General features: G+C 37.8%; 4 protein-coding genes and 1 long non-coding RNA gene across 12 annotated transcripts; 2 read left to right on the top strand and 3 right to left on the bottom strand.

Annotated features, from left to right (window-relative positions):
* The first annotated feature begins 128 nt into the window (after window positions 1-128).
* On the top strand, window positions 129-2,905 carry LOC135592492 (ran-binding protein 1 homolog b-like). Its single transcript, XM_065081971.1, has 4 exons — window positions 129-330; window positions 426-577; window positions 663-788; window positions 2,419-2,905. The coding sequence occupies exons 1-4, from the start codon at window positions 176-178 to the stop codon at window positions 2,649-2,651; spliced, it is 666 nt and encodes a 221-aa protein (XP_064938043.1). The 5' UTR covers window positions 129-175; the 3' UTR covers window positions 2,652-2,905.
* A 1,428-nt stretch (window positions 2,906-4,333) lies between these two features.
* On the bottom strand, window positions 4,334-6,804 carry LOC135592491 (zinc transporter 6, chloroplastic-like). Its single transcript, XM_065081970.1, has 2 exons — window positions 5,902-6,804; window positions 4,334-4,773 (listed from the first exon to the last, which is right to left on the bottom strand). The coding sequence occupies exons 1-2, from the start codon at window positions 6,640-6,642 to the stop codon at window positions 4,459-4,461; spliced, it is 1,056 nt and encodes a 351-aa protein (XP_064938042.1). The 5' UTR covers window positions 6,643-6,804; the 3' UTR covers window positions 4,334-4,458.
* Window positions 6,805-8,805: 2,001 nt separating this feature from the next.
* Window positions 8,806-11,399, bottom strand: LOC103996947 (uncharacterized). Its single transcript, XR_672621.3, has 2 exons — window positions 11,263-11,399; window positions 8,806-9,296 (listed from the first exon to the last, which is right to left on the bottom strand). It is a non-coding gene; the product is annotated as an uncharacterized LOC103996947 (long non-coding RNA).
* A 398-nt stretch (window positions 11,400-11,797) lies between these two features.
* On the top strand, window positions 11,798-16,023 carry LOC103996948 (trihelix transcription factor ENAP1). Of its 2 annotated transcripts, XR_672622.3 has the most exons (3): window positions 11,798-12,922; window positions 15,639-15,713; window positions 15,851-16,023. XR_672622.3 is itself a non-coding variant. In XM_009418024.3 (2 exons), the coding sequence occupies exons 1-2, from the start codon at window positions 12,052-12,054 to the stop codon at window positions 15,647-15,649; spliced, it is 882 nt and encodes a 293-aa protein (XP_009416299.2). In that variant the 5' UTR covers window positions 11,798-12,051; the 3' UTR covers window positions 15,650-15,803. The 2 variants fall into 2 exon arrangements, 1 of the variants encoding a protein (XP_009416299.2); XM_009418024.3 differs by lacking the exon at window positions 15,851-16,023 and having other exon boundaries at window positions 15,639-15,803.
* Window positions 16,024-17,784: 1,761 nt separating this feature from the next.
* On the bottom strand, window positions 17,785-27,218 carry LOC108953759 (LIMR family protein Os06g0128200-like). 7 transcript variants are annotated; one of them, XR_010479090.1, is made up of 18 exons: window positions 26,654-27,218; window positions 26,471-26,556; window positions 25,196-25,314; window positions 23,750-23,860; window positions 23,370-23,468; window positions 23,126-23,248; window positions 21,337-21,399; window positions 21,186-21,250; window positions 20,813-20,922; window positions 20,624-20,738; window positions 20,462-20,527; window positions 19,678-19,788; window positions 19,489-19,555; window positions 19,298-19,410; window positions 18,957-19,053; window positions 18,645-18,874; window positions 18,292-18,376; window positions 17,785-18,013 (listed from the first exon to the last, which is right to left on the bottom strand). XR_010479090.1 is itself a non-coding variant. In XM_065081972.1 (14 exons), exons 1-14 carry the CDS (start codon window positions 27,001-27,003, stop codon window positions 19,363-19,365), a joined length of 1,533 nt encoding a protein of 510 aa, XP_064938044.1. In that variant the 5' UTR covers window positions 27,004-27,218; the 3' UTR covers window positions 19,076-19,362. The 7 variants fall into 7 exon arrangements, 1 of the variants encoding a protein (XP_064938044.1); XR_010479091.1 differs by having other exon boundaries at window positions 18,645-18,791; window positions 19,259-19,410; XR_010479088.1 differs by having other exon boundaries at window positions 19,259-19,410.
* Between the last annotated feature and the right edge of the window lie 494 nt (window positions 27,219-27,712).

The following is a 27,712-nucleotide window of genomic DNA, read 5'->3' on the forward strand; positions in this document are numbered from 1 at the left end:
ATACCATAAATTCTCAAAGTATATAGAAATATAAATATAAATATATAATTATATTGCGAATTATATGCAATAAAAAAAAGGGGGGGAAAGGCGCTTTGGCTTTGCTTTAAAGCCAGCCGTCGCGCTCTCTCTCTCTCGCGACTGTCACTCCATCGGAAGTTCTCTTTTACCTTCCATGACGAGCACCCACGTGGATCGCCCGGAGGAGGAGGAGGCCGCTGCCGACGCCGGCGAGGAGGAGGACACTGGCGCCCATGTATCACCCATAGTCCGCCTAGAGGAGGTCGCGGTCACCACCGGCGAGGAGGACGAGGACTCCCTCCTGGACCTGTATCTCCCTAACCCCTCCCTCCTCTTCTCCCGATTCCTACTGAATCGTGGTTTTTGGGGCGCGATCTCGATCGGTTCTTCTGCTGCCGTTGCAGGAAGGCGAAGCTGTATCGGTTCGACAAGGAGGGGAATCAGTGGAAGGAGCGGGGCAGTGGGAACGTGAAGCTCCTGAAGCATAAAGAAACCGGAAAGGTTCGGCTGGTGATGAGGCAGGCCAAGACACTCAAGATCTGCGCCAATCATCTTGGTCTCTTCCTCTGACGTTTCTTATTGCTTGAAAGATTCAGATTTCAGATGGATCTATAAACTCTTCTTTTCCCCCTTTTCTGCAGTTGTTCCGTCGATCAGGATGCAGGAACATGCCGGGAACGACAAGTCGTGCGTGTGGCATGCGATGGACTTCTCGGATGGGGAGCTGAAGGAGGAGATGTTTGCGATTCGGTTTGGATCGGTCGAAAGTGAGCCTCTTCTTCCTTATTTCTCGACGACATACCAATTAGAAATGCCTAATGTTGACCTTTGCTGTACCTGAAGCAAATGACCTAAATATCGATCCATGGGTATATGTCCCTTTATATTGTTTTGCTATCTTGGCTAATATTTGTTGTGCACAATGAAAGCATAGTTATCAGAATACTCCTAACTTAACAAGTTTCTTTTTTTATTTGTTTTAGAGGGTATTTATGCTAATTGTGAATTAGGTTAAGGTACTAAGGAAAACGACATTTCCTTCCTCTAGCCATCTCTCCCCTCTCTTCCTCATCTCCCTTCACCCTAGTTGTTCTTGTTCCTAAGGTCATCTTATCATCTCTTCTTATTATACTTCATTGATGTTTCGTCGTAACTTTCATCATACATGTTATATCTATATCAATATTCTTGTTTAAGTAATTGAATTGCATATTCAATTTTTTTACTTTTGTAAGATCATCACGTTTCATTTGATATGGATAAAGTTTTTTCTTTATAATATTGGTTGATGTTACTGTTTTTATCATATTCTTTATGACCCAAGTTATATTTTCATTTGTCTAAGATTGTGTTTATTTTCTTATTAATTTTGGTATTATAGATTTTTATTACATATAATTTTGAATTATTTTATATATTTTAAAAAATTTTTAATCAAACATGCATCCAGACTAATTGACCTAAGGCCTGGCTGGTTCACTTTCCAGTTCGGATATGATAGCTATGGCACAAAGAGTTCCTGCTACATTGGTATTGAAATTTCATCTATCATCGAAGTGGATAGGTTGGTTAACTAGATGTAACATAATATATCTACTTTGAGCTTTTCATTCTATGTATATTATATAAAGAAAATGGTCTCTTTTGTACCATCATGATATCTACTTTCTGCATTTTGAATGATATATGAAATTTGTCAGAAGAATCCTCACCTTTACCTGTACTATTTAATGCCAATATTTACATATTCTGTTCCTTATGTCATCAAATTATTGGTTAAAATGACCTTTCTGCCCCATTTCCTCTTAACTTTGTTTTCCAGCTGCTTGTGAGGACAACCTGCCTATTAACTAATGTTATACCATTTTATCATCTTCAAAATGATAGGCAAGTGCGTGCAAAGAATATCTGTTTTTTTTTTCACCTCTAGGAAACATTATTGTTTCTTTTGTTAGGCCACTTTTGAATAATGAAAAAAAGATCTTTGTAGGCCACACCAAGGCAAAAGAAACTTCCCATCTTTTCTGGCATAGCTCTCCTGCTTTCATCATCTAGACTTGATTGAAATGATTCTCTCTCTGCATTACTCCTGCAAACCGTGATGTAGTACTGGTTGAATTGAATTGTTCTTTGTCACACACACACACGGGACTTAATGAAGCCTTTCGAGTTTTCTCATCATGAAGTGCTTGAATATATTTTTCTTGTGATGTTTTTTCAGTCTTTGACAACAATTATATGGGATGGATGGCTACATGAATCTTTTTCTACCATTGAGATCTATTTAGGGCAACACCACTAGTCACACTCAAACTTTTTCTCCCTCAACTGCATAGTTTTTGCACTTGCAATACTTCGCCTCTATGTCTAAAGTCAATGTCAACCTTTTTTAATCAGACTGTAAGAAGTTCAGGGAGATGGTTGAAGAAATTGCTGAATCAGTTGACAAGATCGAAGAGGAAGAGAGCAAGGATGTATCGTCAGCTGCCAGCCTTATAGAAAAGCTGACTGTGAGCGAAGACAAAACCGAGGGAAATACCACAAAAGAGGCAGCTAATGCTGAAGACGAGAAGAAAGAAGTTCATGAAGAGAAGCAAGCAAACACCAAAGAATCATATTCGGCATCTTAGGTCTGGCCAATAACCGCCCTCTCAATGGATATAGTGACTATGTTTTTCCTAAACTCTGCAGCAAAATGGAGCGGCTGCTTGCCTATATCGTACAGCCTATATCGTGGTCGAATGGTCTTCGTTCTGGATTGTAATTTATAAGATGTAGTTTTGTTTGTAATTTCCCCTACTTCATTTGTCAAGGAGTTTTGGCTGTATTTTGGTGATTCCGTCCTACCTAAGTGAAACATGGAAAGTGTGGTGATGTTTGTCGAGATGGATTTGCACCCACCCTCCATTGTTTAGTTTGCTATGGTTCGAGTACTTGTGCATCATCGGGTTTAATCATCTATTCGATTCTTGATTCAATTTCTAGAAGAGAGAGAATTTTCTTGATTCCATTTGTTGTAGATAAATCGATTAATTTTTGCCGAGGGTTCCTCTGCTTGGGTTTAGAGATCCCTGCGATCGCAGCTCGTGATGTGTCTCTGTGACTCTTTCTTCAAATCATATTCTCCGGCCGTAAACTAAACCGAGTATTGTGACATCTCAGTTCAGTCGCAGAACCCAATTTTGTCCTCCTCGATTGGATTTATTATAAGGGGGTTGATAGGTAGATGATGCTCCATAACTTGATGAAATCCTAGACGTCCACATCAGCAGTAGAACTTAATTGATTCATGATAAAGGGGTTTGATCGTCAATCAGACACATTGGACTGATACCATACACTGATGCAATCCTGGACGTCTAGTCATCCTAACACACCAATTGGAGTCTCTCGTCTCATCGTGATGGATTGGTAGAGAAAATAATTCTCTAAGGTTTCGGTGTTGTTGTTGGTAGAGGATTAAGTCAGCATAACAAAGTCTCATGCAACTCTTCCAAGTCCAAGTAGGGAAAGCAGGGTATACATAAAAAGCCAAGCCACAAGTGAAATCTACCCATGTCAGGAGATTTTGCTACTGATTAATCCTGGAGATGGTAAAACTAGTTCATCTCGGTCTGTTTTGCTACACCCAGTCCTGTTGTTTATGCACCTCACAGTGCAAATTTCACAGATTCTATCAATCAAATGCCCGGTTATCTCATTAATCAGTCACCAATGGCCAATTTGGACCTAAACCTATATGAAATATTTTGACTTAACCATTTACACACATCTATAAATTGGTTTCTCATTTCATAATAAACAATTGTTGTCATATTAATCTGCTGTTTTATGCTCATCTTCACTCAAGATTGGAATCCTAGTTGTCTTTCACTCTAAAAGCAATCTGTTCCTCTGCCTATTGCCATTGCCAAACCCCACAAGAAAAATTTTGGGTTCTTATTCTTCACTACCTTATCCACAAAGAGAGTAAGAGTCTTCATTCATTAATTGTATTATTTGCGTCCGGAATATAAGCAAACAATATTACTCCTCAGGGAAAGAAAAGCAAAAGCATAGTAATGATGCTCTAGGCATAACACAAAACATCCTAACATAGAAAGGATCTAGGTGAGAATTTTCAGTAATAGTGAAAGAATGTCTTTTCTGAGCTGATTTCGGGTTCTAGCATTAGATGCTCAAATAAATCTGAATATTAAAGATACCGAGAAATCAAAATATATACAATCTGAGCAATAAAAACAAAAATATTTAGAAAGATGATAAGGAAAGCATGTGCGTGAAGTAAAAGCTGAAAAGGCAAAGTGCAACATAAAGAAACCATGATGACGTACCCGCATTTCGCCATCAGATAGCCTCCACTGGAAGTGAAATATCAATAAATTGTGTAATTAACATAGACAAACAAGTTGGATCATAGATTTATGCTCAAGTGCTCTAAGCCCAAAGTGCAAGTATAGACATCGAAGCAGATCCAAGGACTAAAGCCACATAACATGCCTTCTTCAACTGAGAACTCGAAGACATGGCCTTGTTGTGGAAGAAATCTACAGCTATTAGATCAACAAGTGCCATATATATTAGGACGCCTGCAGAAAGAGAACCTAGCAATCCTTCTGATATCAGGGCATTTGGGTTGCTGTCGTCGTAGCCAGTCATATAGAAAACAATCATTCCCAATATTATCCCCATTGGCGTAGTCACTGAGAACATGAGGCACATGTAAGCCACTGTTCCGAAGCCAAATCCAGCCTGTAAAATTTATTACCATAGATCAGTCAGCCAGAAATATCTGTAGCATAACGACATAGTTCAACCAATCATTTGCCGATGGTTCAACTATGATTGTAGAACCACATACATCTAGATGCCCAATGTTTGATTTTCATGCGATATAACTGATTGATGCATATGGATGCTCAATTATGAAATACACACACTTCTGAGACAAAATGGATATAAACAGAATTTAGTGGAGGTCAGATAACTACATCACAAAGAGGATACAATATACAAGAAGTGGAACTTGGCCGGGTGGCATTACACCTACAGTTCTAATCAGAAACATTCTTTGCAAGTGGATAAGTGGGATGAATCATCTTCTTTTCTTATCTATGGGTTAAATGAAAAGTTAAAGTGCCTTCCGCATCGGTGTAAATACAGAAAAGTTTCCCTTGTGCAACGACAACTAAATCCAGCAAACAAGAAATGCCCAGACAGTACATGTTACCGAATTAGAAGAGTGGAATTCCAGTTTGCTGTATATAACTTAATACCACAGCATTTAATTATCGTACGACTTTGTCTTCTAATTGTCATGCTAATCATCATAATAATCAAACAAAATCATATGGATCTATATTGGCAGTGCCTAAAGCATGAACCACTGGTTGCCCACTGCAGAATAGTGCAGTGTAGAAAAAGTTAGAGCTCTCTCGTCTGTGCACTGATTTAAAAGAGGATCGGGCTGTGTGTTCATCTAGTCACGCATCACTATACTGAAAAAGGCATGCTTTTTAGAAATAACAATTAGCCAGAAAGTGTGCTGACATATCAAATAGACTGGGGGTAAAATTCTATGCTATATGGTAGAGTAGAGAACATATAATTTAAATTGGGGGTAAATTTTGTAAGGGCTCTATAAAGATTATAGGTTTAAAGTTTGCATCCGACTAAGCAGTTAAATTTTGGAACAGTTTAAAATTTTAGGGTTTAGAATGGAAGGATGCCAAAAATAAAGTCACTACTGATGACCGAAAGACTTAAAGCAAACACTTTGACGGCATGAACTCAAGAAGCAACCAGGAAGAAACAGCCAATTGATCTGGAAAAATGAGATCTATGACCATAAATCTGAAGCAAAGGGCACGATTTCTTCACCTGAGCGATGCATCCGCCGAGCCCCAACCCTTCAAAGATCTGGTGGAAGGCAAGGGCTACGACAAGCGGCCTAATTGCGCACTGGTTCTGCGACATCCCCATCGTCACCCCGATGATCACGGAATGGAACACAATCCCAATCTCCAGCACCTGCGACACCATCCTCTGCTTCAGCTTCGCCAGCCTCTCCTCCTCGCTTCCCTGATCCCCTTCCTCCTCCTCCCCCTCCTGCTCGTCCGCTACTCCGTGGTGCCCGTGGCACCCACCCATCGCCACCGCCGACACCGACGCCGCCGCGGGCTTCCGCTTGCCCTCCTCGAGTTCGACGGGCTGGTACTGCTGCTTGCCGGCGGAGCCGGCAACAGCGTGGGAGGTGGCAACGACGTCGACGAGGAGGGCAAGGAGGGCGCCGATAAGAGTGAGGAGGCCAGAGAAGGGAAAGTCGCGCCAGGGATGGCGAGCGGCGACCTGGCAGTCGGCGAGGGCGTCGAAGGCATCGGGGAGGACGTGGACGAGGGCGGTAGAGAGGACGACGCCGGCAGCAAAGCATTTGATGAGGAGGAGGGCGCGGCCGTAGGCGGGCTTCCCCTCGAAGACGCGGGCGAGGACCACCGGCGACGAGATCCCGACGGCGCTAGTCACCAGGATGATGCCGATGGACACCAGCTTGAGCTGCTGCGCCGCCGCCCCGTTGCGGCACCACTGGGCGCGGCTGGCGTCACCGACATCGCACCCCGACATGACGACTCCCCAAGTCTCTCCCCCCCCCTCTCTCTCTCTCTCTCTCTCTCTCTCTCTTCGTCGCTGCCTCCTCCTCCTTCCTTCTCGTGTCGCAACTCGATCCTCAAAAGTCTCAGTTGGTCCGTTTTGTCTTTGTCTTCGCTTGCGATGGTAAAAGGGACCGCGGAGAGGGGCGGCCCAGTTGTCATTGGAAGTGGGCCCGCAAGTGACGCTGGGTTTAATGAGAGTGGAGACCGCTGATGTGCGAAGTGCGTAGCTGTGAACTGCGTCGAAGTGGCCACTTCCGTATACAGAGGTGTGTGGTTGTGCGGAACCCATGGCGATGCATTGACCCACTATTATAGTCTCTCACACGGTGGCGTCGATTAGTGTATTGATTTCGTTCCTCTTCTTTGCATGATAGACACATTTACCATATGGGGGGTTGACGGGTGATGTAGCGAATTCTCGATCGACTAATGAATTCGTGCCGCGTGTAAACTACATATCATTATCCCGTCATTAACAAGAAGAAAAAGAATAAGTCGAGAAAAAGTAGGAGGATGCGAAGAAAACGATGAAAAGTCTATCGTAAATCAAATATCTTGATTTAACCATAATGTTTTGATTTTTTTCTTTATACTAAAATTTAAATAACAAATATTCAATATTTTAAGTTGAGTAATATTATTTAAAAAAAATAAAAAAAAATAAAGATTAAATGAATAAAAAATAAACAAATATTATCTTAGAAAGGAATTCCTTTCTTTGGTTTCTTATAACCTAACGAGTAACCAAGAAATTAGGTTCCTGTCTTTTCTAAAAAAAATAAAATTTTCTTTAATTCCTTCAATTATTTATTTTTTTTAAATTAAAAATATATTATAATTATTAATGTTATATGTAGTTTCTAAATTTTTTTATTTTTCGTAGTTGTAATACTCGATTTCTATTAGACTTCTACCATAATTGATTAAAAATATTATTTTCTTCCTAATATGATTTTATCTTTTTAATTTATTGTTATTTATTATGTTTTAATGAATCAATACTAATGATTAGATGTTTTGAATATAATTTCATGTATAATTCAAAATTATGAGAATTGATTATAAGCCGTATATTAGGCCTAGTCAGCAAGCTAAGCCTAGCCAATAAGTCAAGCCTTAACTAGTAAGTTAACTCGACCCAACCTATTTTGGGATTAGTGGGCCATTAAACATGGTGATCGAATAGTTTCTTCATTTATTACCGAAATAAATGTATCCCCACTTTGGAGGGTAAAAGATATCGCTCTATTTGGGAGTGTAATATGAGCTTATTTAATTCCGCTGTCAGGAAAATACAAACTTATAACAGTTGATTTAATTTATAGTTAACTTATATTGATATGATGATTAACCTTGGATATATATTTTATTTACGGTTAACTTATTTATAGCAGTTCCTACTCTCGTTCACAAAAAAAAAAAAAACGATTTTCAAAACAATCCTCCGTTAGCACTAAAGTGAATTCTAATAGAAAAAAAAAAAAAAGGCTATCCTCTACCACTAAATAGAGTTAGTTGGATTTTATTTTTGAGAATAAAATATATGACTATTTTTTACTTTTATTTTGATGAATAAATAATTTATAATAAATATTTATAATATATAAATAAATAAATATTTATTTATTTAGTTCTTAATGTACATTTTGAAAGATGTTATGATCCAATAATAAAAAAAAAGCCCATGTGATACAAAATATACTTACAAGTAATGTGATTCTTATGAAAAAAAAAACATATTTGATCTTCATCCACATACATATACATATATATTAAAAATTTAAAAAACCAAAGTTTAGAAATAACCTATTTGCCTAAAAAATTTTAATATCCCATATACATTCATAAAAATATTTTTATACATTAAATATTTAAATTATTTACATATATATATCACTCCTATTAGGAGCCATCTAATGAATTAGCATTAACCATTAATGATCATGATTATCAATGAGTTTAAAAAATATCAACAATATTACATTCCTAAAATATCTGTTAGAAATTGTTTGACTCTCCATTTGGTGTAACTCAATTTAGAAAGAAAGAAAAACAAACAAATAGACATACATACATAATCTTTTGGGATTATAACCCAATACAATTTAAGACATCAATAGGCAACTGAGATCTCTTGCAAGTTAAAAAGCTAATAGAGCCACACGTCTCACATTACTCTTCTCTGAGCAACAAAACATGGTTTGTATAATCACCGTTAGCATTTAGAACAACTTATGTGAAGGCCTACTAAAGCTAAAAACGACCCACTTGCTTCACTTTTCACAACAGCTTTCTATGATCATATCCTCCTTGTAGAACAAGAGAATGATCTTGTTGAGTTACAACAACTGAACATATTAAACTGCCGTCTTTAGCCTTTATTCCCCAGAAGATGATTGAGATTTATCCCTTTACATCGGAAGAAGCCGGGGAAGCCACTTTCTTTTAAGGATGTTGGCATTCCTGAAGCTTCTTGAGAAGAGATACATTAAGGACAAGAAAGGAAGAGGACTGCTATAATCAGATGAAAACTTACTACAGTAATGCTTGTAGATATGCATTACATTCCCTCACCAATCATGACACAAATGTAGGCCAACCTTCAGAATAACATAACTCTGTTACCTGAATTAAAGAAAGCATCCGGCTTTTAGAAACCACAGCTAATGGCTAGATATATATTGCAGGAGAAGTACTCAAGCAACTTAGAGGTACAAGTTTTCTTGGCCACACTGATGGCAATAGAAGATGAAATTTACAAAGTAATCCATGAATAATTATAAAAAGACAATAAAGGAAAATAATCACTAAGATTCCCCTTGAATTATCATCATGACTTAATACTTCCTACAAATGTGGATCTAAAAATGGAAGGTTTGCTTTATAATATTAGTATGGCTATTCAAGAATGTAGAAGACACCCTATATGAATCTGGTACCAGACAACTCACCATTGAATGGAGAATCATATACTAAGCCCATGTTGGGGAGGATCTATTTACATGCCCATATCATGGAACAATAAAAGCTACAATCAGCTCATATGATCAATAAGAGGGTTAGGAATTAACTTCTTCGAATTGACTTGACCACTTCAAATGACATAAACAGATATTGCCTTCCAAAATTATTCCTCACCACTAAACTAAAGAGAAGTATAAGATAAAATATTACAGTCTGGAAGCAACAACTGAAATAATCGAGAAAAGCTGCTTAGTTGCTATCCAGCTTTGAAAGACATGATAAGCTTAATAATAGGCATATACCAACTCAAGAAGGTGATTATAGCAAGTTTTAGCATGAACTAGTGAGCATTTCCCAGCATAACAGATGAAGAGGACATTTGACCTTAAGCAAAGCAGATCGCTTTGAACAGCACCTGCCAGTGATACCTTTGTTTTTGCTAAGGTTGCCTTTGTGAAATTCTCAAAATAATAGCTTGACTAATTTTTTAATTTGAATTTTAGAAGATATACACATAAAACATTAGTTTGATAGTAGTGTATCAGATCTACTTGTTAAGGGTTGAAGCTAAAACATCAATCTAATGGTATTGCACCAAATGCACTTATCAAAACATTGATCTAAGGCTAAAGTTGCCTTTGTGAAATTCTCAAAACAATGGCTTGTCTATTTTCATTATTTAAATTTTATAAGATACACACATAAAGCATTAGTTTGATAGTGGTGTATTAGATCCACTTGAAGGGTTGAAACTAAGACAATGGTCTAATGGTAATGGACCAAATCCACTTATCAAAAAATGAGGGTTCTATCGATAGCCAGGTCTAGAGATCAAATCCTGTTTTCACTAGTCATTTGTAAAAACAATGATTTCAACTACCATATTTAATAATATTTAAATAATGCTTCCTTAGCTTTAGTTTGTTCTCCAATAGCCCATTGAGTTGGTATCTCGGCATATTAGGATAAACAAGACAATGTACCTTGAGCGAAGTGGTTATAAGCATGTTGACTACCTCTTATGAACATCTTAAATATGTGGAATGAAATCGATTCCACATATTTTTTCTTCTTTGTAATATAAAGGATTCTAAGATCAGAGGAACTCAAACTATTCCAAGTTGCTATGAGAATCAGTTGTTTCTTTTGAAGATTGTTGTTACCTTCTCACTCATGATCCCCAAATCACTTTTTGTTAAGAAAATTAATAGCCATTAACCAAAAAAAAGGTAAAACATATGCAAGTTAGGTTCGATAAATAACGTTGTAGTAAATCTTGCATCGAATGATTTGGAATTATTATCAAATAACTACGGGACAACGATCATCAAATAACTATTGGCCAAAAGCTGAAGACTGTGGAACAGGGCTTTGAGGCTGGTGTAGCTGAAGAGCAGTACCGATAGCATCTCAAAGTTGGATTTGCAATATACACCAAAGAGCTATTGCAACAAGGGAATACGAATCTTTTGAATCAAAGGATTCGATTCCATATTACAGATTCATGTGTGTCAAAACCAACCTTCCAATTGCAAGAAATCCTACTTCAAAGAAGAAACAAAACGCCGGCTCGATCGAAATCGCATTCCAATAAGCTATCTGCCGAACTGAAATCGTAACATATTACCTCGTAATCGTCCCCCACGATCGCCCTCGGCGGCCGTCCCATCCCTCGACTTCTTCTCCTCGTTATCTCGCCCAAAAGAACACCTCCGATCCTTATTCCCGAGTCGCTTCTCTCCGCCTCTGATCGGTATCTCGGCACTGTCAGTATCCCCGTCTTTGTTCGATTATGTTCCCCCAACCGAACTATCCTACACCACCGCTGGTCTTGCTTTGGTACTAATTACGTTACGTGTATCAACTTCCTGCTTTCTGATTGGACGAGTGATGGGTCCCAGGGGACTTTACGGCTTCTCACGATTCCAGTGGTGGGAAAAGGTACACTTCTGTTAAGTAGGAAAGCAATGTTACGGAACAATGAGGAAATACCACGTTGCAGCATATGAATGGTGGAGTTGAAGGAGCAGGATAAGCGATAGCCGCACATGAGGAGCACGGCAAGGACTCTTTCTCTGTCTCGGTCGCCGGTTTTGATTCTTTATGTTGGTTTTGGGGGTCCGAGTGCGGTCACCGCCGCAGCGTGCGGACAGAAACCGGCGTGGTCAGGCACCGTTGGGCTCCGCGTTGGTCGCACCCGACCGCAGGTGACGTTACCGTCGGGGGGGAGAGGAGGAAGTACACATCATGCACGGCCGACGGCATTCCACGTTCCGCCTCACCGACCTGGTGGGGATTCCTCCCATTCTCTCTCTCCCTCTCCCTCTCCCTCTCCCTCTATCCTGTTCCCAATCCTTTCCCCTTCCGTTTCTACCGAGCCTCCTCCTAACCCTGACCTTGTACCTCACGCCGATCCATGGATTCCGGCCGCCGTCATCTCCACCACCACCACCATGCCGGCGGAGGAGGGCGGGAGGATATCTGGAGCGAGGACGCGACGGGCGCCCTCATCGATGCCTGGGGCGATCGGCACCTCCGCCTCAGCCGGGGCAGCCTCCGGCAGAAGGACTGGAAAGAGGTGGCGGACGCCGTGAACGAGCGGCGGGAGGCGGTGGGGAAGCCCCCCAAGACCGACGCCCAGTGCAAGAACCGGATCGACACCCTCAAGAAGAAGTACAAGATCGAGAAGGCGAAGCCTGGGCCGTCGGAGTGGTCCTTCTTCTCGCGCCTCGATCTCCTCATCGGAGACGCCGCCACCGAGCCCTACCACCGCCCGACGCCATCCTTAAGATTGCAGCATTCTCACCCCCTGCCTAAACGTCACCCTTCGCTCGTTTCAACCGTCAAGCATCGGAACCCTAACGGGGCCGTGTATTTGGGGGGATCATCAGAGAGCTCTCCCGAGTTCGGCGACGGCAATGATGACGAGGATATTGAAGCCGACGCAGAGGCGGACGAGGATGATGATGATGAGCAGGAGCGTAAGCTTAATGGGATGTTTGCCGGTGCATTGGCCGGGAAGCGGCGAAGAGATTGGGGGGTTTATGGTTGTGGCATGGGTGATGGTGATGGAGGCCACGGGCCGTTTAGTGAATTGGCAAGGGCGATCATGAAATTTGCTGATGTTTATGAGAGAGTGGAAAACTCGAAGCAGCGGCAGATGATGGAGTTGGAACTAAAACGGATGGAGTTTGCAAAGGATCTCGAGTTCCAGAGGATGCAGATGATCATTGAAGCTCAAATCGAGGTGGAGAAGATGAAGCGGCGAAAGAACACGTCTGGATCTGGTGAGTTTGCTGGAACATTCAGATCTTTATTATTTGCAGCCATGTTTGTCGTAGGTTGCTATCACAGACTAGAAATTGTACAGGTCGGAGCTATCGTGTTGTTACTCATAGATATCACTAAGTCGAAAACTTAGTTTGCATCCAAATGGTGAATTGCTATCATTCATTCCAATAAGCAGGGCATTAGGGAAGAATTGCTGAAACCGTGACTGAGCTTGTAAAAACCGAGCAACGTTCTAAGATCTACGAAGAAATTTAACTAAGATGTCAAAGATGACTTGTGCGTTATACTGGGTGCATCCAACCTGAGAGGTTTGCATAGAGCATAGCGATGAGTATGTTAAGTACTAAATAAGCATAGGCATATGTAGTTCATACCTCATATTAGAAGATTCAGTATAGCTATTATTGTCATACTTCTATGGTCTTAAACTGTAAAATTTATGACACATTGAACATCATAAAATGGGGTCCTGAGAAGGAGGAAATGCACCTTTCGTTTTGTATTAATGAAGGTTTTTGTGAACCAGTTTTGTTTTTTGTCGGGTTCGCATTTGTCTTTTTCTCATGTTGTTTTGAGTATTGATATTCTAGATGATAGTTCTTCCCTGCTAGTGTACATCTGGGTTCCAGCATCTTTTAGCTATATGGCGATAGACGGTGTCTTTTGTACCAATTGTTGACACAGTAAATTGTTAAAGGGAGACAATTGGATCTTTTAACATACTTGTTACTTTGCATTTCCGTTCTTGTTGGTTTAGTTTGCCGACTAGTTGAGGGCCATAAACCATCAAATGTTTGTAAATACTTTTATCAGATGGGTCGAGTTATGGACTTGATTTGCTGTTGTGTGATAATTACTATTTAGCTGATGCGTAGATAGATCTATTGGAGTTGAGCCTTAGTGGAGTGCAATTCTGTCCTAATTATATCTTGTTCTTACAGTAATTTTAGCTGATGTAAGGACGGTATGATATTCATTGATGTTTTTTGTTATTTGTTGCTGCATTTCGTTTTTAGCTAGATTTACAATAACATAGGTTGTTGGAAATTTACCTTCATTCTTCTGCTTGATGCCATGGTTACCATATCTTCAACATATTAAATTTTTATCTAAGATGTTGAGAAGCAGAAAATTATATTTGCAGCATCATACAGAAATCATTATAGTCAGCTCTCAAAAACTATTTGTTCTAAATTAGTTAATGTTACACCCATGCGGAGGGATGTTGTATTAGTTTACAGGAGTAGATTCCTTGTCACATGGGACTCATTTGTCATCTGTCCAACAGTGATCATTGGTTAGTTTATTAGTCTGTCACACGTATCTATGTTAAACAACCGAATTGTAGGTACTGCTGGATATTCAAGGATTATTTTGAAGAAGAAAATGTCTCCTTAATGGCTCATCTATTTTGGGAGATTTAACAGGCTACTAGAACAGTTCTTTCCTGCTTGTGTAACATCTTAGAGCATACAGATTGATTAAGTTCTAGTGTGGATGCTCTATTGATGTTATATCGTCTTTCATCATGCAAATAATCCATCTAGTGCACTCATCGGAGTATTACATACTTTAATAGTGGTTCTAATAGCCGATGAACACTTTTTGTATTTTTGTTGACTTACAAGAAAACAGGTTGTGATCTCTTTGTCAGCATCTCCTTTTTCATCTGTGAAATTAAGTGCCTGCTCTTGAGTCCAATATATCTGATCTAGTTTATCAAATTCTGGTTTTAGGGGAATAAGGTCATCCTAGTGATGATCCTTTGATCGCCCAATTGTAGGACAAGGAAACATGTTCGTTGACACGAGCAATGGTGGGATGTTTGAATTTTAAATATTTACCCAATGTGAGGTGCTTAAATTGTGCATATAAAGAGGCTTTGAATAAATAGATATCGGTGGGTTTGTCTTAGTTGGCCATTTTCTTCATCATAATAGGAAGGTGTTAGTAACTTTGACAAAGATTTGAGATATGTTTTGTTTGTAAAGACGAGGATGTCCATTATGCTCACCGGATGACTGATCTGAGAATTCTGAGATTTAAGTTATTATTAGTGTCTCGGGTACCGGTGAGTCGATGAGTAGTGTTACTAATGTGACTAATACAGTCAAGTCAAATCACTTGTCTTAATGTTATCGATGATTATTTTTAACAGGATGTTAGCTAATAATAATTGGTGTATTTTACATGCAATTTTTTTTGTTTTTTATTTTAATCTCATGAGGGTTGAGATGAAGAATTGATGTGCTGGTTTTTCAATCAATAGTAATGGTTTAGGGAGAGTCAATGCCTGATGGAAGTCAATAAGCATAAATAATTTCTTGTAACTGGATATGACTGAGGCTGTCCCATGAAACTAATTGGTGCGGTCTGGTCTGATTGGTCAATCTAGTCCAGTTGTTATTTTGTTACCCTGGGTTTCGGATTGGGATTCTAATTAGGTTTAGGATGCCTTTTTCAGGTTTTCTGCATTTGCTTTTATAATTTTCATCATCATCATTTTTTAGAGTTAGTATGAGCTCAGATTTTGATTGAGATTGGTCTCAAAGTTAGGCTTTTAACTGCCGTCATTGTTTTGCAGGGAATCACAAAATTATATTTGTCTGAGCAATATTTAATAGATGTTGATTTCTCCATCTCATGTCTGTTATACTTTGATGTTACAACAACACCCTAAGTTTCTGACGTATTTTATCGTGACTCCTACAGGAAAGAGTTGAGTGGTGTTTGCAGCGTAAGCAAGCTGTCATTTTAATACCTGTGGCGTTTGTAGATAATGAGAAGGTACTGAATAGAATAGAATAATCTTTGTGATTTCTGGAATTAGATTTACTCGGGTATCATGATATCATATGTCCGCCCACTTTTTTTTCACTTCTTTTGGGTGTAATTTGTCTATACCAATTAACTTTTGGTTGCAGGTCCAATTTATAAGATTCTATCGCACTTGGGTCAACGCTTTAAGCTACCACGGTAGGTAGGGAGGTAGGTAGGTAACCCCCGAGATGGTGGTTTTATTTCGTCACTGTTCATGATCTCTGTACCCTCTCCTCCAAGTTTCGAAGCCATCATAAAACCTATCAGTTCAGTTTTATTTTTATTTTTATTTTTATTTTTATTTTTATTTTTATTTTTTATTTTATCATAAGTTGAGTTATAAAAAATGCAACTGCTGAGGATATTAAACTTTTAACACTCCTCCTCCTCCTTTAGCATTTCCCTTTATATCAAGGAAGGTGTGGCTAATCAGGAAACTTTATATAGACCAAAACAAATTGCCAGGGCTTTAATGCTTTTAGATTCTCAAAGTCGCGAATAACGTTTATGCTATTAATATTTTATTTTAGATGCTTACTCTTGATAACAGAATCTATTTTCATCAAATTATTTATCTTTAATTCATATTTTTCAAGGTCGTGTTGGGTCAAGTTACACCTAGATGACGTACATACAACTAATCATATCTCTTTATTGAATACTTCTCTGTCATCCAGAATCTTCTCTCTCTCCAATATTATCAAAACTATTAATTTATTTTTTTATAATACCAAATATTAATAAAAATTATATAATTTATTTATTAAAATCTACATGATAGTTGAGCAGTACATCTCATACCTCTTTTGGGGTTATAGATAGTCTACCTAACTCATGACCTAGGTTTTGATATCATAATTTTTTAAAAACACAAACAAGTTTAAAATTTATATACACAAATTGTCCATAAGTCATCGTAGCTAACATGGGCTTGCACGTACTCCCTTCCTTACTTAGTCACTTAGGTGAAGTAATAATATCCTTACCTATACCTATAAAATAAGATCGTATAAGTCTTTTTAATTTTATTCAATGAGCATACATCATTTCATGCATATCATATTTTAAAATAATTATCATAAGATAATTAATGATAAGCATCTAATCATATAATTTTTTTAGCAAACATAATCGTACAACATAATATATATAAAATATAGAGAAAATTTTATGTTGACATAATTCAGAATGCTTATATGCACATGTAGAAAACATAACAAATTCATAAACTTCTACACTCTATATCATGATATATACCTACACTGTCACATCGTACGTTATCATATATATACACATGCATTCTTACATCGCACATCATAATATATACATGTGCGCTCTCACACAACACGTCATAATATATGCAAGCACTCATATATAACATATTATATATATATATATATACTCATACCACACATCATAATGCATACGTACACTCTCATTGCACGTGGAAGCATATCCATACACTTCCACACTATTTATTATAATTTATATATAATTTTACTTAAAAAACATAGACATTCATATTTAGCTTATGACAATCATATCATTTGAAACATGATTTTTCAAAATACCTTATGCATATGATAATTTATACAATCAATATTTTATAATAAATTAAACTTGTATTTGATTTAACTCAAAAATAAAGATACTAATAAAATATTATATTCTTTAACGATCGAGTGTGCTAAGGAGCAGTAAACCTTTTCCTTAGGATTAAGGTTTTTTTTTTACCTCCATAAGAAAAAAAAAAAAAAAAGATCTCTCTTAGGTTCTTGTCCCCCCTTCTTTTTTTCCTTCCCGAGACAGAGTTCTTTCCTCTATTTGCTACTTTTCTCTATTCTTTTTTTTTTTCTCCTCCATTCTTCTTCCTTCCTTCTCCTTCTTCCTCTTTCCTTTCCTTTTTTTTTTTTCCTTATTTATTCTCTTTTATTCTCTAATCTCACAATCAAATCCTTTTATCTTGTCTTCCTTTCCTCTATCAGATTAATATAGGAAGTGTAGTGAGGGGCAAATGTGTAAAAAAAAAAAGCCAAAAGAAAGAAACCATCCGCATTTTAATTAGCACGAATTGTTCCCCCATTCCTTTTTTATTGCCACGTCTACGTGATCGACCGACGTCACCGCCTCCAACCTGCTAACAATCAACCAAACGTCGTCCGATCACCACCTCGCAGGGTTTTGCTTTAGAGAAGACAGTGGGATCCGCCCCTCCACTTGAGTTCCCGAACACTTTTGAGGAATCACGAGAAATCCCGTGTCGTCGCCTGCACATGACAGGAAATGATTGATTGATGATGTCGAAGAAGCAAAAGAAAGAGACTTTGAGGAATCACGAGAAATCCCGAGTCCGTGATCGCTGCGAGAATGGAGAAGGACGAGGAGCTCGACCTTGTCAGGGGACCAACCACAAAGAATTAAGAAATGGAGATCAAGAAGTCGAAGGCGACTCATTAGGTCGATGGAGGGCCATCGGGACCAGCGATCACGGACACCGTGCTTCATTCCCATTAAAAAAAAACCCAAGCGAAAACGTCGCTCTTACCCGATTTTGATGATGTCGAGGGGGTCCAGCTTCCTCCTACACTTCTTGGCGGCCATCTTTAATGTCGTACCTCAGGTCACCGATCCTTCCGAACGGAATCAGCACGACCAAGTAGTCCAAGGAAACGGAGGCAGGCAGAGGGAGAAAAATCTTTAATATTTAATATTTCTATTTCTTCCTCCAAATAAAAAAAAAAAGTAATAATAATCCTGCACTCTGATTGGCGAATATTACTTTAGCGTCTCACCTTAATACAAATATTTCGAAAAGCCAAAATCGATAGCAAAAAAATAACTAGCAGATATTCCCCCATTATTTCGGTCGAAGCTCAATCAACTAGTCAGCAAACGTACCGAATAATCCCCCGTGGCGACGAGTGCCTGGGTCCACTGGTCCACGACTCCGAATAGAAGGATCCACCGAAGAAAGATGCCAACTTGACGAACCGATTCTTTCACACAGAAAATGGTAATCATGGACTAGGAATGAATGAATGATATCTGCAAGATGCTATTAGCAATAAACTTTGGTAGAAGAATTAATGCTTTTAACTACACGGTAGTTGCCTTTATCATGCCCAGAACTGCCAAAAAACACACAAGCGAGTCAATACAACCTGGATCGCCGAGTACAACTTGGGCAAAGACATGGCGACCGGCACACACCTTCACACCCAAGGCTTGCACACGCATCCAACCCATCCGACCGTGATTCAGGGAATTTGATGAAGTTGACCTGACTGAACAAGTCAAATATCACCTCCTACCACAAGGAAGACAAGACAAATAAAACATGGTTAAATTCTACTCTGCAGTTGCCATATACAACTAACGATTATACATTTTAACTCTAGCAGCACCAAGATGCATATTCTGACTGATAACTACGAGATCATACAGAGAATTTAAGTACAGGATTCGTTTTTCCAAAAGAACAAGGCTGGATCTGAATTCAATCAAAAACCTACATTGGCTATTTTTTACATCAAAGATCATCAAATGGTCACCTCCAGTATAAGATCATACATGTAACCATCCAACTTATAACCATAAAGGTCTCAAGCAACAGAGATCAACTTGATAGTTGGAAGCTGCCACTTGGTTTTCTCTTTTTCCATCCCTGAAAGAATCGAAGATGAAATAAAAAAACTATGAAATGCAAATAAAGATCTAGATATATGACAAACCACAAACTTACAAATGCGGCATAGCAGAAGAGTGTGATAATTGCCAGAATAACAAAACCATATTGAAACACATTATACCTGCATGACAAAGATCAATAATAGAGACATCAGAAGAGTTTATGGTGTCCAAATTAGATTGGATATCCTGATCTTATGGCTTCATAATTTCTAGACATGATAAAAACAAACACTGTGCTCACTTGTATAGATATTTGATTCCACGTAGAGATTGCAGCGTGTGGCCAAAAATTTCTTGTGCGGCAGTTGCTTGTGAATAGTAAGCAAAAGCTGTGGCGCAGAACTGAATCACACTGCAAAGATGCCATTGAACATAAACACCAAAACAAAAGCTCAGCGAAAGTCAAATCTTCAAAGACAATTCATGGAACTCAAACACTCAAACACCTTCTATCAATGAAGGTAAAGAACAAGTATCTTAAATACACCAACGCAAAATGGATGTCCAAACTCCACAACATTTCTTAATGATCATGAATGTCATTCTCTTTATAAGTTCTAGGAGAAACAAAAATCTCTTAAATTATGGTTCCTTAATTTTATCCCACAATGTGCCACTCGTCATAAATTACTTTTACAAAAAAGATGGCTCTGAGTAGAATAAATTACGGATTGGGAGAAGAATCATCTCAAAATGATGTCAGTCTTGTTTCTGAAGTCTGCATTGACAAAGCAGCAGTACCAATAAACGTTTGATCATGGAACAGGTATCTCAGAAGTCCTAGTTAGTTCTTCATCCTACCTAATCGTTAAAGTTGATGCTTCACTTCGTTGCTGTTGAACAGTTTTGTATATTCTCAAAGAATTCAAAAGAAAATAACAAATAATTGCAAGTTAAACTGCAACTCAATTATATTATCAGGTCTCTTCCTTGATTAAGATGCAAGGAGACACACAAACAATTCTTAGATATATGTTATCCACATGAAGCTGAATTACACGGTAACATCAGCTTAGAATACAAACCTGATGGAGCAAAGCAGGATGAGCCCCACATTAAAGAGAAAGGAGTTCATAAGAGTCCCTCCCCACCTGAATCAAGTTGGTTAGACATCAGGAAGCTGAACAATGGAAAAAGAATATGCATTCTAAGCTTGATGAGAAATGGAAAGGAACATGGTCGATTACTTCATTGGATGGATAGTAATAAAAACCAACTTCAATCCAAGCATCATCTCCCCAGCAATCACTGCAAGGAGTAGATAGAAACAGAAAAATGCAAATGCTGCAGTCCCTAACAGACCTGATAAAAGAAGTGTTAGGCAAATCCTGGGAAATCAAATGAAAAAATATTTGTCGTTGGTTGACACGACATACCCCACACGTTATCCAACTTGATGAAAACTTCATTTAAGAAAGGAGAAATAGGTGGGCTGATAAGCAAGTATATAATAATATGTGCAACCCAGGCCACCGAAACAATCAACCTGAAACCAGAAAACATGTGCAATTATGAGAGGATATAACAATAAACACACACATTATGGTGAAATAATCTCTCTATTAAACAGACGATAGTTTGAAGAAGTTCAAGTCATATAGAAACTAGAAAGCTATCAAAAGACAATGAAAAATGAAACAGTCAAGAAATGCAAGTGATGATGATCAAATATATACCATTAGAATGAAGCATCCTAAAGGAATCTGGGGCATAAAGAATTTAATAAGGAAATTAGCTTACAGCACCTACCCAATGATCCCTAATACAAGCTTTCCCAAGTAGCCAAGAACAGTTAGAGCCCACAGAGTCTCAGCCTATAAGGACAAAAATACAGAACATTTGTCAAAGAAAAGGGTAATTAAACCCTACCAAATAAACAGGTTCTTGCGACTATCATCACCTTCTCTCCTTGTGGATACATTTCTTCTAAAGCTTTCATATCATCTTCCAAAATAAGCAACTCCTAGATTTTAGATGAAGAATGGAAGAAAAACAGTTTACAAAAGTAGTTTTATTACAGAAAACACAGACCAAAAGATTAAGGGTGTAGAGAAAGAAGCTAACAAAAACCATGCAAATGCAGAGACGAAATATAAAAATAGCAATATCTCTTTGTAGAGCCCCTGCTCAGAAGAAAATATATGATGATTTCACAAGTCACGTATTTCATTTCACAAAAAGGTTCCTGTTACCATTAAGCACTAAGATCTGAATGTCCAAAAAAATTTCTTATGATGTTACCTAATGAATTTCATAGGGCCAACGGCTGACATCTATATCCTAAAAATTTTCTTAAAAGCCTCAGTTGTATGTAAATGACAAACGAACCTTTTCCATGCTTCACTTGCTACAGAATGATGAAATACTTCTAGACAAGTTAAAAAGGTACCAACTCTAAAATAAGAATAGTATATTTTTACAATTTTAGATAGTGGTAAATGAGGAATTAGTCCTAGAAGTCACATCAGAAAATAGTACAGTAGATACAGTTTGTTCACATGATTTACACTTAAATTCATGGAAATTATACTTGTTTCAAGCAAATAAAATTATTACTCTCTCCAATTCTACTAAATTAGTAAATCATACAACTAATATATAAATTTTATTCAGTATTATATGAATCATTTAGAATTATTACCAATAAACTCCATAAAGAATCATAGACACCCGTGGCTAAATGCCACTTACAAATAAACGAACACCAAAAATCTGGGTCATGCCTAGATATGCGTAAAAAAAAGTACCTTGCTCTTTTCATGCAAAAACTAGATGCGCATGTGAGTTGACCACAAAATAACAAGGGTTACCCAAAATATATAAAATTTATTCAGTATTATATGAATCATTTAGAATTATCAGTATTATATGACCAAAATTGCTACATGATGAGTGAATCATAGTGACCACAAAATAACAAGGGTTCTACAAAATATATAAAATTTATTCAGTATTATATGAATCATTTAGAATTATCAGTATTATATGACCAAAATTGCTACATACTGAGTGAATGGTAGTGGCCACAAAATAACAAGGGTTCTGCAAAATATGTAATTTATTCAGTATTATATGAATCATTTAGAATTATCACCAATAAACTCCATAAAGAATCATAGACGCCCGAGGCTAAATGCCATTTACAAATAAACAAACACAAGAAATTTAGGTAATGCCAAGATATGCCTAAAAAAAGCACCTTGCTCGTTTCATGCAAAAACTAGATATGCGTGTGAAGACTTCCAAAATCGCTTCATACTGAATGAACAGTAGTGACCACAAAATAACAAGGGTTCCCGAAAATTATGTTCCCTTGTTTCCATGATGAACTCCAGTCAACCATAGGATGATGCCAAAAATTGCATGAAAAGATATTTGAATTGCTTCAACATGCACATCGAATGTGCAATGCAGAAAATAAATGTACATAACCATTCCCATAAAGACCATGTGTACTTGTTTATATATTACCAAGAAAAGCTTTAAGAAGACCAGTATATAAGAACAATAATTAGGGTTCCAATAAAATATGAAATGATTGCAGAATTAGGGATATGAAGTATAAGTCGAATCAATGTATAATTTGATGAAAGATAAAGCATAAAAATTACATCAAAATGATCAGTCATGTTATCAAAGCTTAACTCAAAAAACAGCTGATCAGTTGAATATTTAAAAAAAAGGTGCACCTTTTCAGCAGCCTTCACATTTTTGCGCCATTTTCTCCCCTTAGAACCACTTCTCTCCTCCTGGTGAAGAGCTTCAATAGCTTTCTTCAATCCTCCAGCCTTTTTTCCCAGTTCAGTGGCTTCCTATCAGGTCTCAAGGAGATTACACATAAAAAATAGGCAACTAAAGGGAGCCAGTTAATGCTCATGTACTACTGTAGGCATTAGCTGATATTACATGCTAGAAACTGAGACAGAATAAAACCTTGATATATTGTGACCGAGTTATGACAGCTTTGGGGCGTCGTATGAATGAAAAAATGAGGCCCAGTGGAAGGCAAGCAATCCCCACACCACCAAATATCTGCCCCAAAAAAACTAGGATAAAAAGAGGGCGTGTGGGACAAAAATTTACACACCAACCATAAATTTTTGCACCAATGTTACAACCTCACAGTTCATACTACAAGTGAAGATCTTTCTATCACAAGGTAAAAGTTCAAGAAACATTTCATATGACCAAAAATTAAAACACCACAAGCATTGACCAAACACTCTGACACTATTATAATATTGGAATATACTTCAAGGTGATGAAAAAGGAAAATAACCTAATGAATAAGGGTGCATAATAATGGAACATACAGTAAAAAGCACTGATCCAACAATTGTTGCAAGTGCAACCACATATTCTGGAAAGGTGGTTTGCATTGTCCAGGTTGTTTCAGAAGAAGCGGGTGCTCCATATGCATCACACTGGAGAAAAAATGAATGAGCATTAGATTACATAAAGTAACAATAAACCTTCACTGCTGATCATACAAAAGTGCCACAGAATCACATCCCAAATTCCAACTAGAGAAAGCTCATGGGTGCAAGAGTTCCTAGACACATAAATGCATTACTCATATGCAACCATATGTGCATGCCTATAAATGTATCCTTATACAAGCACTCATCAATGCACAAGCCAAGAAAAAAATAGATAATATTCATGTTTATTGAGCTTCTTGGACTAATTTATCTAATAGAATCTTAAATTACAAGGAGCCATCCTAAGGCTTTCCCGCAAAACCAAGACTCAGAAATTTCCAGAATATATTAGCCGGGCACGAAACAGCAGTCATTTTCACTCATACATGCCAGAGATAATTAAGTTTTTCTTCTCTCTATTGGATTTTTATGAACTGAGGGCTTATTGGAAGTTGTTGCATCGCATTTTAGTGGAAATTCTAATTTCTAGAAAATAAGTAGAATGTGCAACCATGCAGAACTTACTAAAACAAACCAAATATATGCCATAATTTCAAGCCACAATTCAATCTAGATGATATCACAACCTCTGTCTCAAGTGAAAACCTAAAATTATGAATAGTAGGTAGATGAACAGCTTCATATGAGTTTGACTAAGTTATTAAAGGTTTTGTTCTTGTGTAAACAATATAACACGGTATCTAATTGAATTTAAATCAACTCAGACAAATTTACTTTCAAAATTTGCATATTCGTTAAACATTAGCGACAAATATCATCATCAATTTCAGCTTGGGGCGAAAGCAGGGTTGAGTTGGCTTGAGTTTGCATTACTATTGTTGAAGTTTCCCAATGCTTGGCGTGAAACTTCATCGACGCAGCATATGGGTTTATTTCAAGTGAAATGGAGTTCAAAAATTTTAATCTAAATACACTTAAGAGTTGAAATCAAATGATATACAGATGAATTTAATTATCCCAGAGGGTTTAACATTGTGTAATGCCAGTACATTTTCTTTGAATTAGCAATAACCACACTTAAAAAACTGATAGGACAATAGTCCAGATCAATTCTAAAAAGGTTATCAATTTGATTCAAGTCTTCTTAACCAGTTGCAACCCAATAGAAAACTATGGGACCTTAGAATATGCTTCACAGAACATGCAAGATCAGATTCGAAACTACAATGCTTTATGTATCTTCACATGTGCACAATCAAATTTCACCATTAAATACAACAAAGTACATATAAGTCATGTATATTTCCAAACAAATAACAAAAATATTGATGAACCATTCAGGCATTAGTAAACTAAAAGAAAATAAAGAAATATCACCAGATGATTCGTTGACCCTATGCAAGGTTGAGAACTTGAGAATGTTGACCAAGAACTGGGGAAACTTGTAGCAGAAGAAGAGAGGTGCCTAACTGTAAAGTCCACTTTACCAACTAGTCCTGATACCATGAAGGAATGTCAATTGGAAAACTTACAAAAATATAACAGCACTGCAGAGTTGACGTAAATGGATCTAATGGTATTTGAGAATTGAAAATTACAGCCTGGAAAGCTTCAGGTGTAAAATGAACTCTAGCTTTCTTTCCACTTTTTCGACTGTGATTATTCTTTTAAAATAAAAGCAGGTAGCATAGCTGATAATATCAACCTCCATGTTTCTGGCATGCATTGAAGAAGTAGAATGGTGCATTCAGATTTGAAGTCCTTAGATCTTATGTTCATAATAGCTGATATTACGAACATAATACATTAAATATCATGTTCATAATCTTATGTTTATATTATGTTAAACCATAATAGCTGATATTGAACTGGAAAAATTGTGAGCAACCATCATATTAGTACTGCTGACTCAAAGATTTTATTTGGTTTTAACAGTATTGCCCGAAGATATGCAGCTGATTGGAAGCATAACAGTGCTATACATACAAGAACCAACACAGTATCTAGAATCAACATATTCTGAGTTCCTTTCTTTTTCCAGATAGAAGTTTTCAGACTTTATGACAATATAAAAGCAGCATAAAATGCATGACAATCTGTTTTGACTTGAAAGATGATGTGCTTGTAACTGGAATATCCATGTGCCTCTATTTACTCCTCTGGAGGACTAAAATAATCAAATACCATATCAGACTCAGAAGCATTAAATGATGCCACCCTGCCAAAGAATGAAGAACATTGACATTTCAAGAGTATGTAAAACCTCAGATCACCCACTTAAAAATCCAACCTACATATCTTATTTTAAATGAGACAATATTCTCGAACAAAGTCATACAACAAATAACTGCAGTGAATGATAGCTGAATTGCTATCTTGTCTAGTTACCAAACAAGTTTAACAAGTGGTACACACAGTAATCTTTCAAGACAGTAATTAATATCTATCCAACTAAGTTGAACTTCAAATTGCAATTATAGGCCTATCGGTAACTATCGGTAAAAACCAAAAGCATGAACCTTAATCAGATCACAGCAATCTTAAATAAAATCATGTGTTTTATTTTCGCTTTCTCGGGAAAATTAACTTCCAAGAAAATGATATATTTATCAACAACAAAAACAGCAAAGAGATTTGGTAGAAAGATCTTACCATAAAGAATCCCAAGCACAAGTCCACAGACAACAGCCGATGTCAGAACCCACAATAGAGCACTCTTCAACCTCTTCCCAATACTCCTGCAACAAGAAGTCATCAACACCACCAAATCCAAACACACAGTCAAAGTCGACGAAACGAAAGTAGGGTTTCCCTTGACGAAACCGAAAGATTTACTTGTCCTGGTCGCCCTCGTAGTAGAACATAGCGAACGGTATGACCAAGAACACAAGGACGGCATCGGCGACGTATACGGCCAGCCAAAGGTCTTTCATGGGGAGGGTGAGAGTGCAAGCGCCACTGTATATAGCGTGCTGACAAGCCTGGCGATTAGCAACGTCCGCCGGAAGCATCAAAATGGAGATGGCGGCAACCGAGAGACCAAGAACCACCACCAGCTTCGGGAAGTAGGCCTGGTTGACATCGTCCGGGTGCTGGTAATTGACGAGGAGGTAGACATTGACGAGGAGAACCAGCACGCACACCACCACCGCCACGATCACCAGAGCCAGGTTGAAATCCCCCATCCTTCCTCCTCCGGCCTAACCTACCGCCAGATCCTCGGGGACCTGAATCGTCACCTTCTTCATGGAGAAGAGGAGGGGATCGAGGGGAGAACTATACCGTACGCGATCCGATCTCGATACGACTGGGAATAGGGTTTCGACTACGAACTCGCTGTCTCTCGTCTCCGGAGAACGAGACCTTTTTACGAGGCGGCAAGAGACGAGGGAGGGAACTGTTTGACGGAAGGGAGGGGAATATATGCAGCCCGGCTGGCGAGCGGCCCAGTTAGGGGTTGGTTGGGCCCGGTTAGGAAAACGTTTCTGTTTTCTTGTGTTTCCAAAAACATGAAACAGAAAACTTGTTTTATTCTGACATTTGTTAGTCGGTGGGAAGATTCGTTTCATGACTTCGATGATCGGTACTCCTTATCGCTCTATTATGAAAACACTTTGAGAATATAAAACAAAGCACCATCGAATCACTAAGACCAAATTTCATCCTTTAACATTAAAAAATTTTAGATCCAAAAATTATTTGTATTCCGTCAATATTGACTAATCGCATATATGAAATTATACTAATTTATGTTTATATATATATATATATATATTTGGATCATCCTTTATACTCTTCCTTTTTCTCTATTGGATATTTTTATTATTTTTTATCATAATAAGATCATGTTTAAGGAGTACTAAATGAGAATTATATTATTATTATATATCAATT

The sequence above is a fragment of the Musa acuminata genome, chromosome BXJ1-9 (assembly GCF_036884655.1).
Source record: "Musa acuminata AAA Group cultivar baxijiao chromosome BXJ1-9, Cavendish_Baxijiao_AAA, whole genome shotgun sequence".
Classification (NCBI taxonomy): domain Eukaryota; kingdom Viridiplantae; phylum Streptophyta; class Magnoliopsida; order Zingiberales; family Musaceae; genus Musa; species Musa acuminata.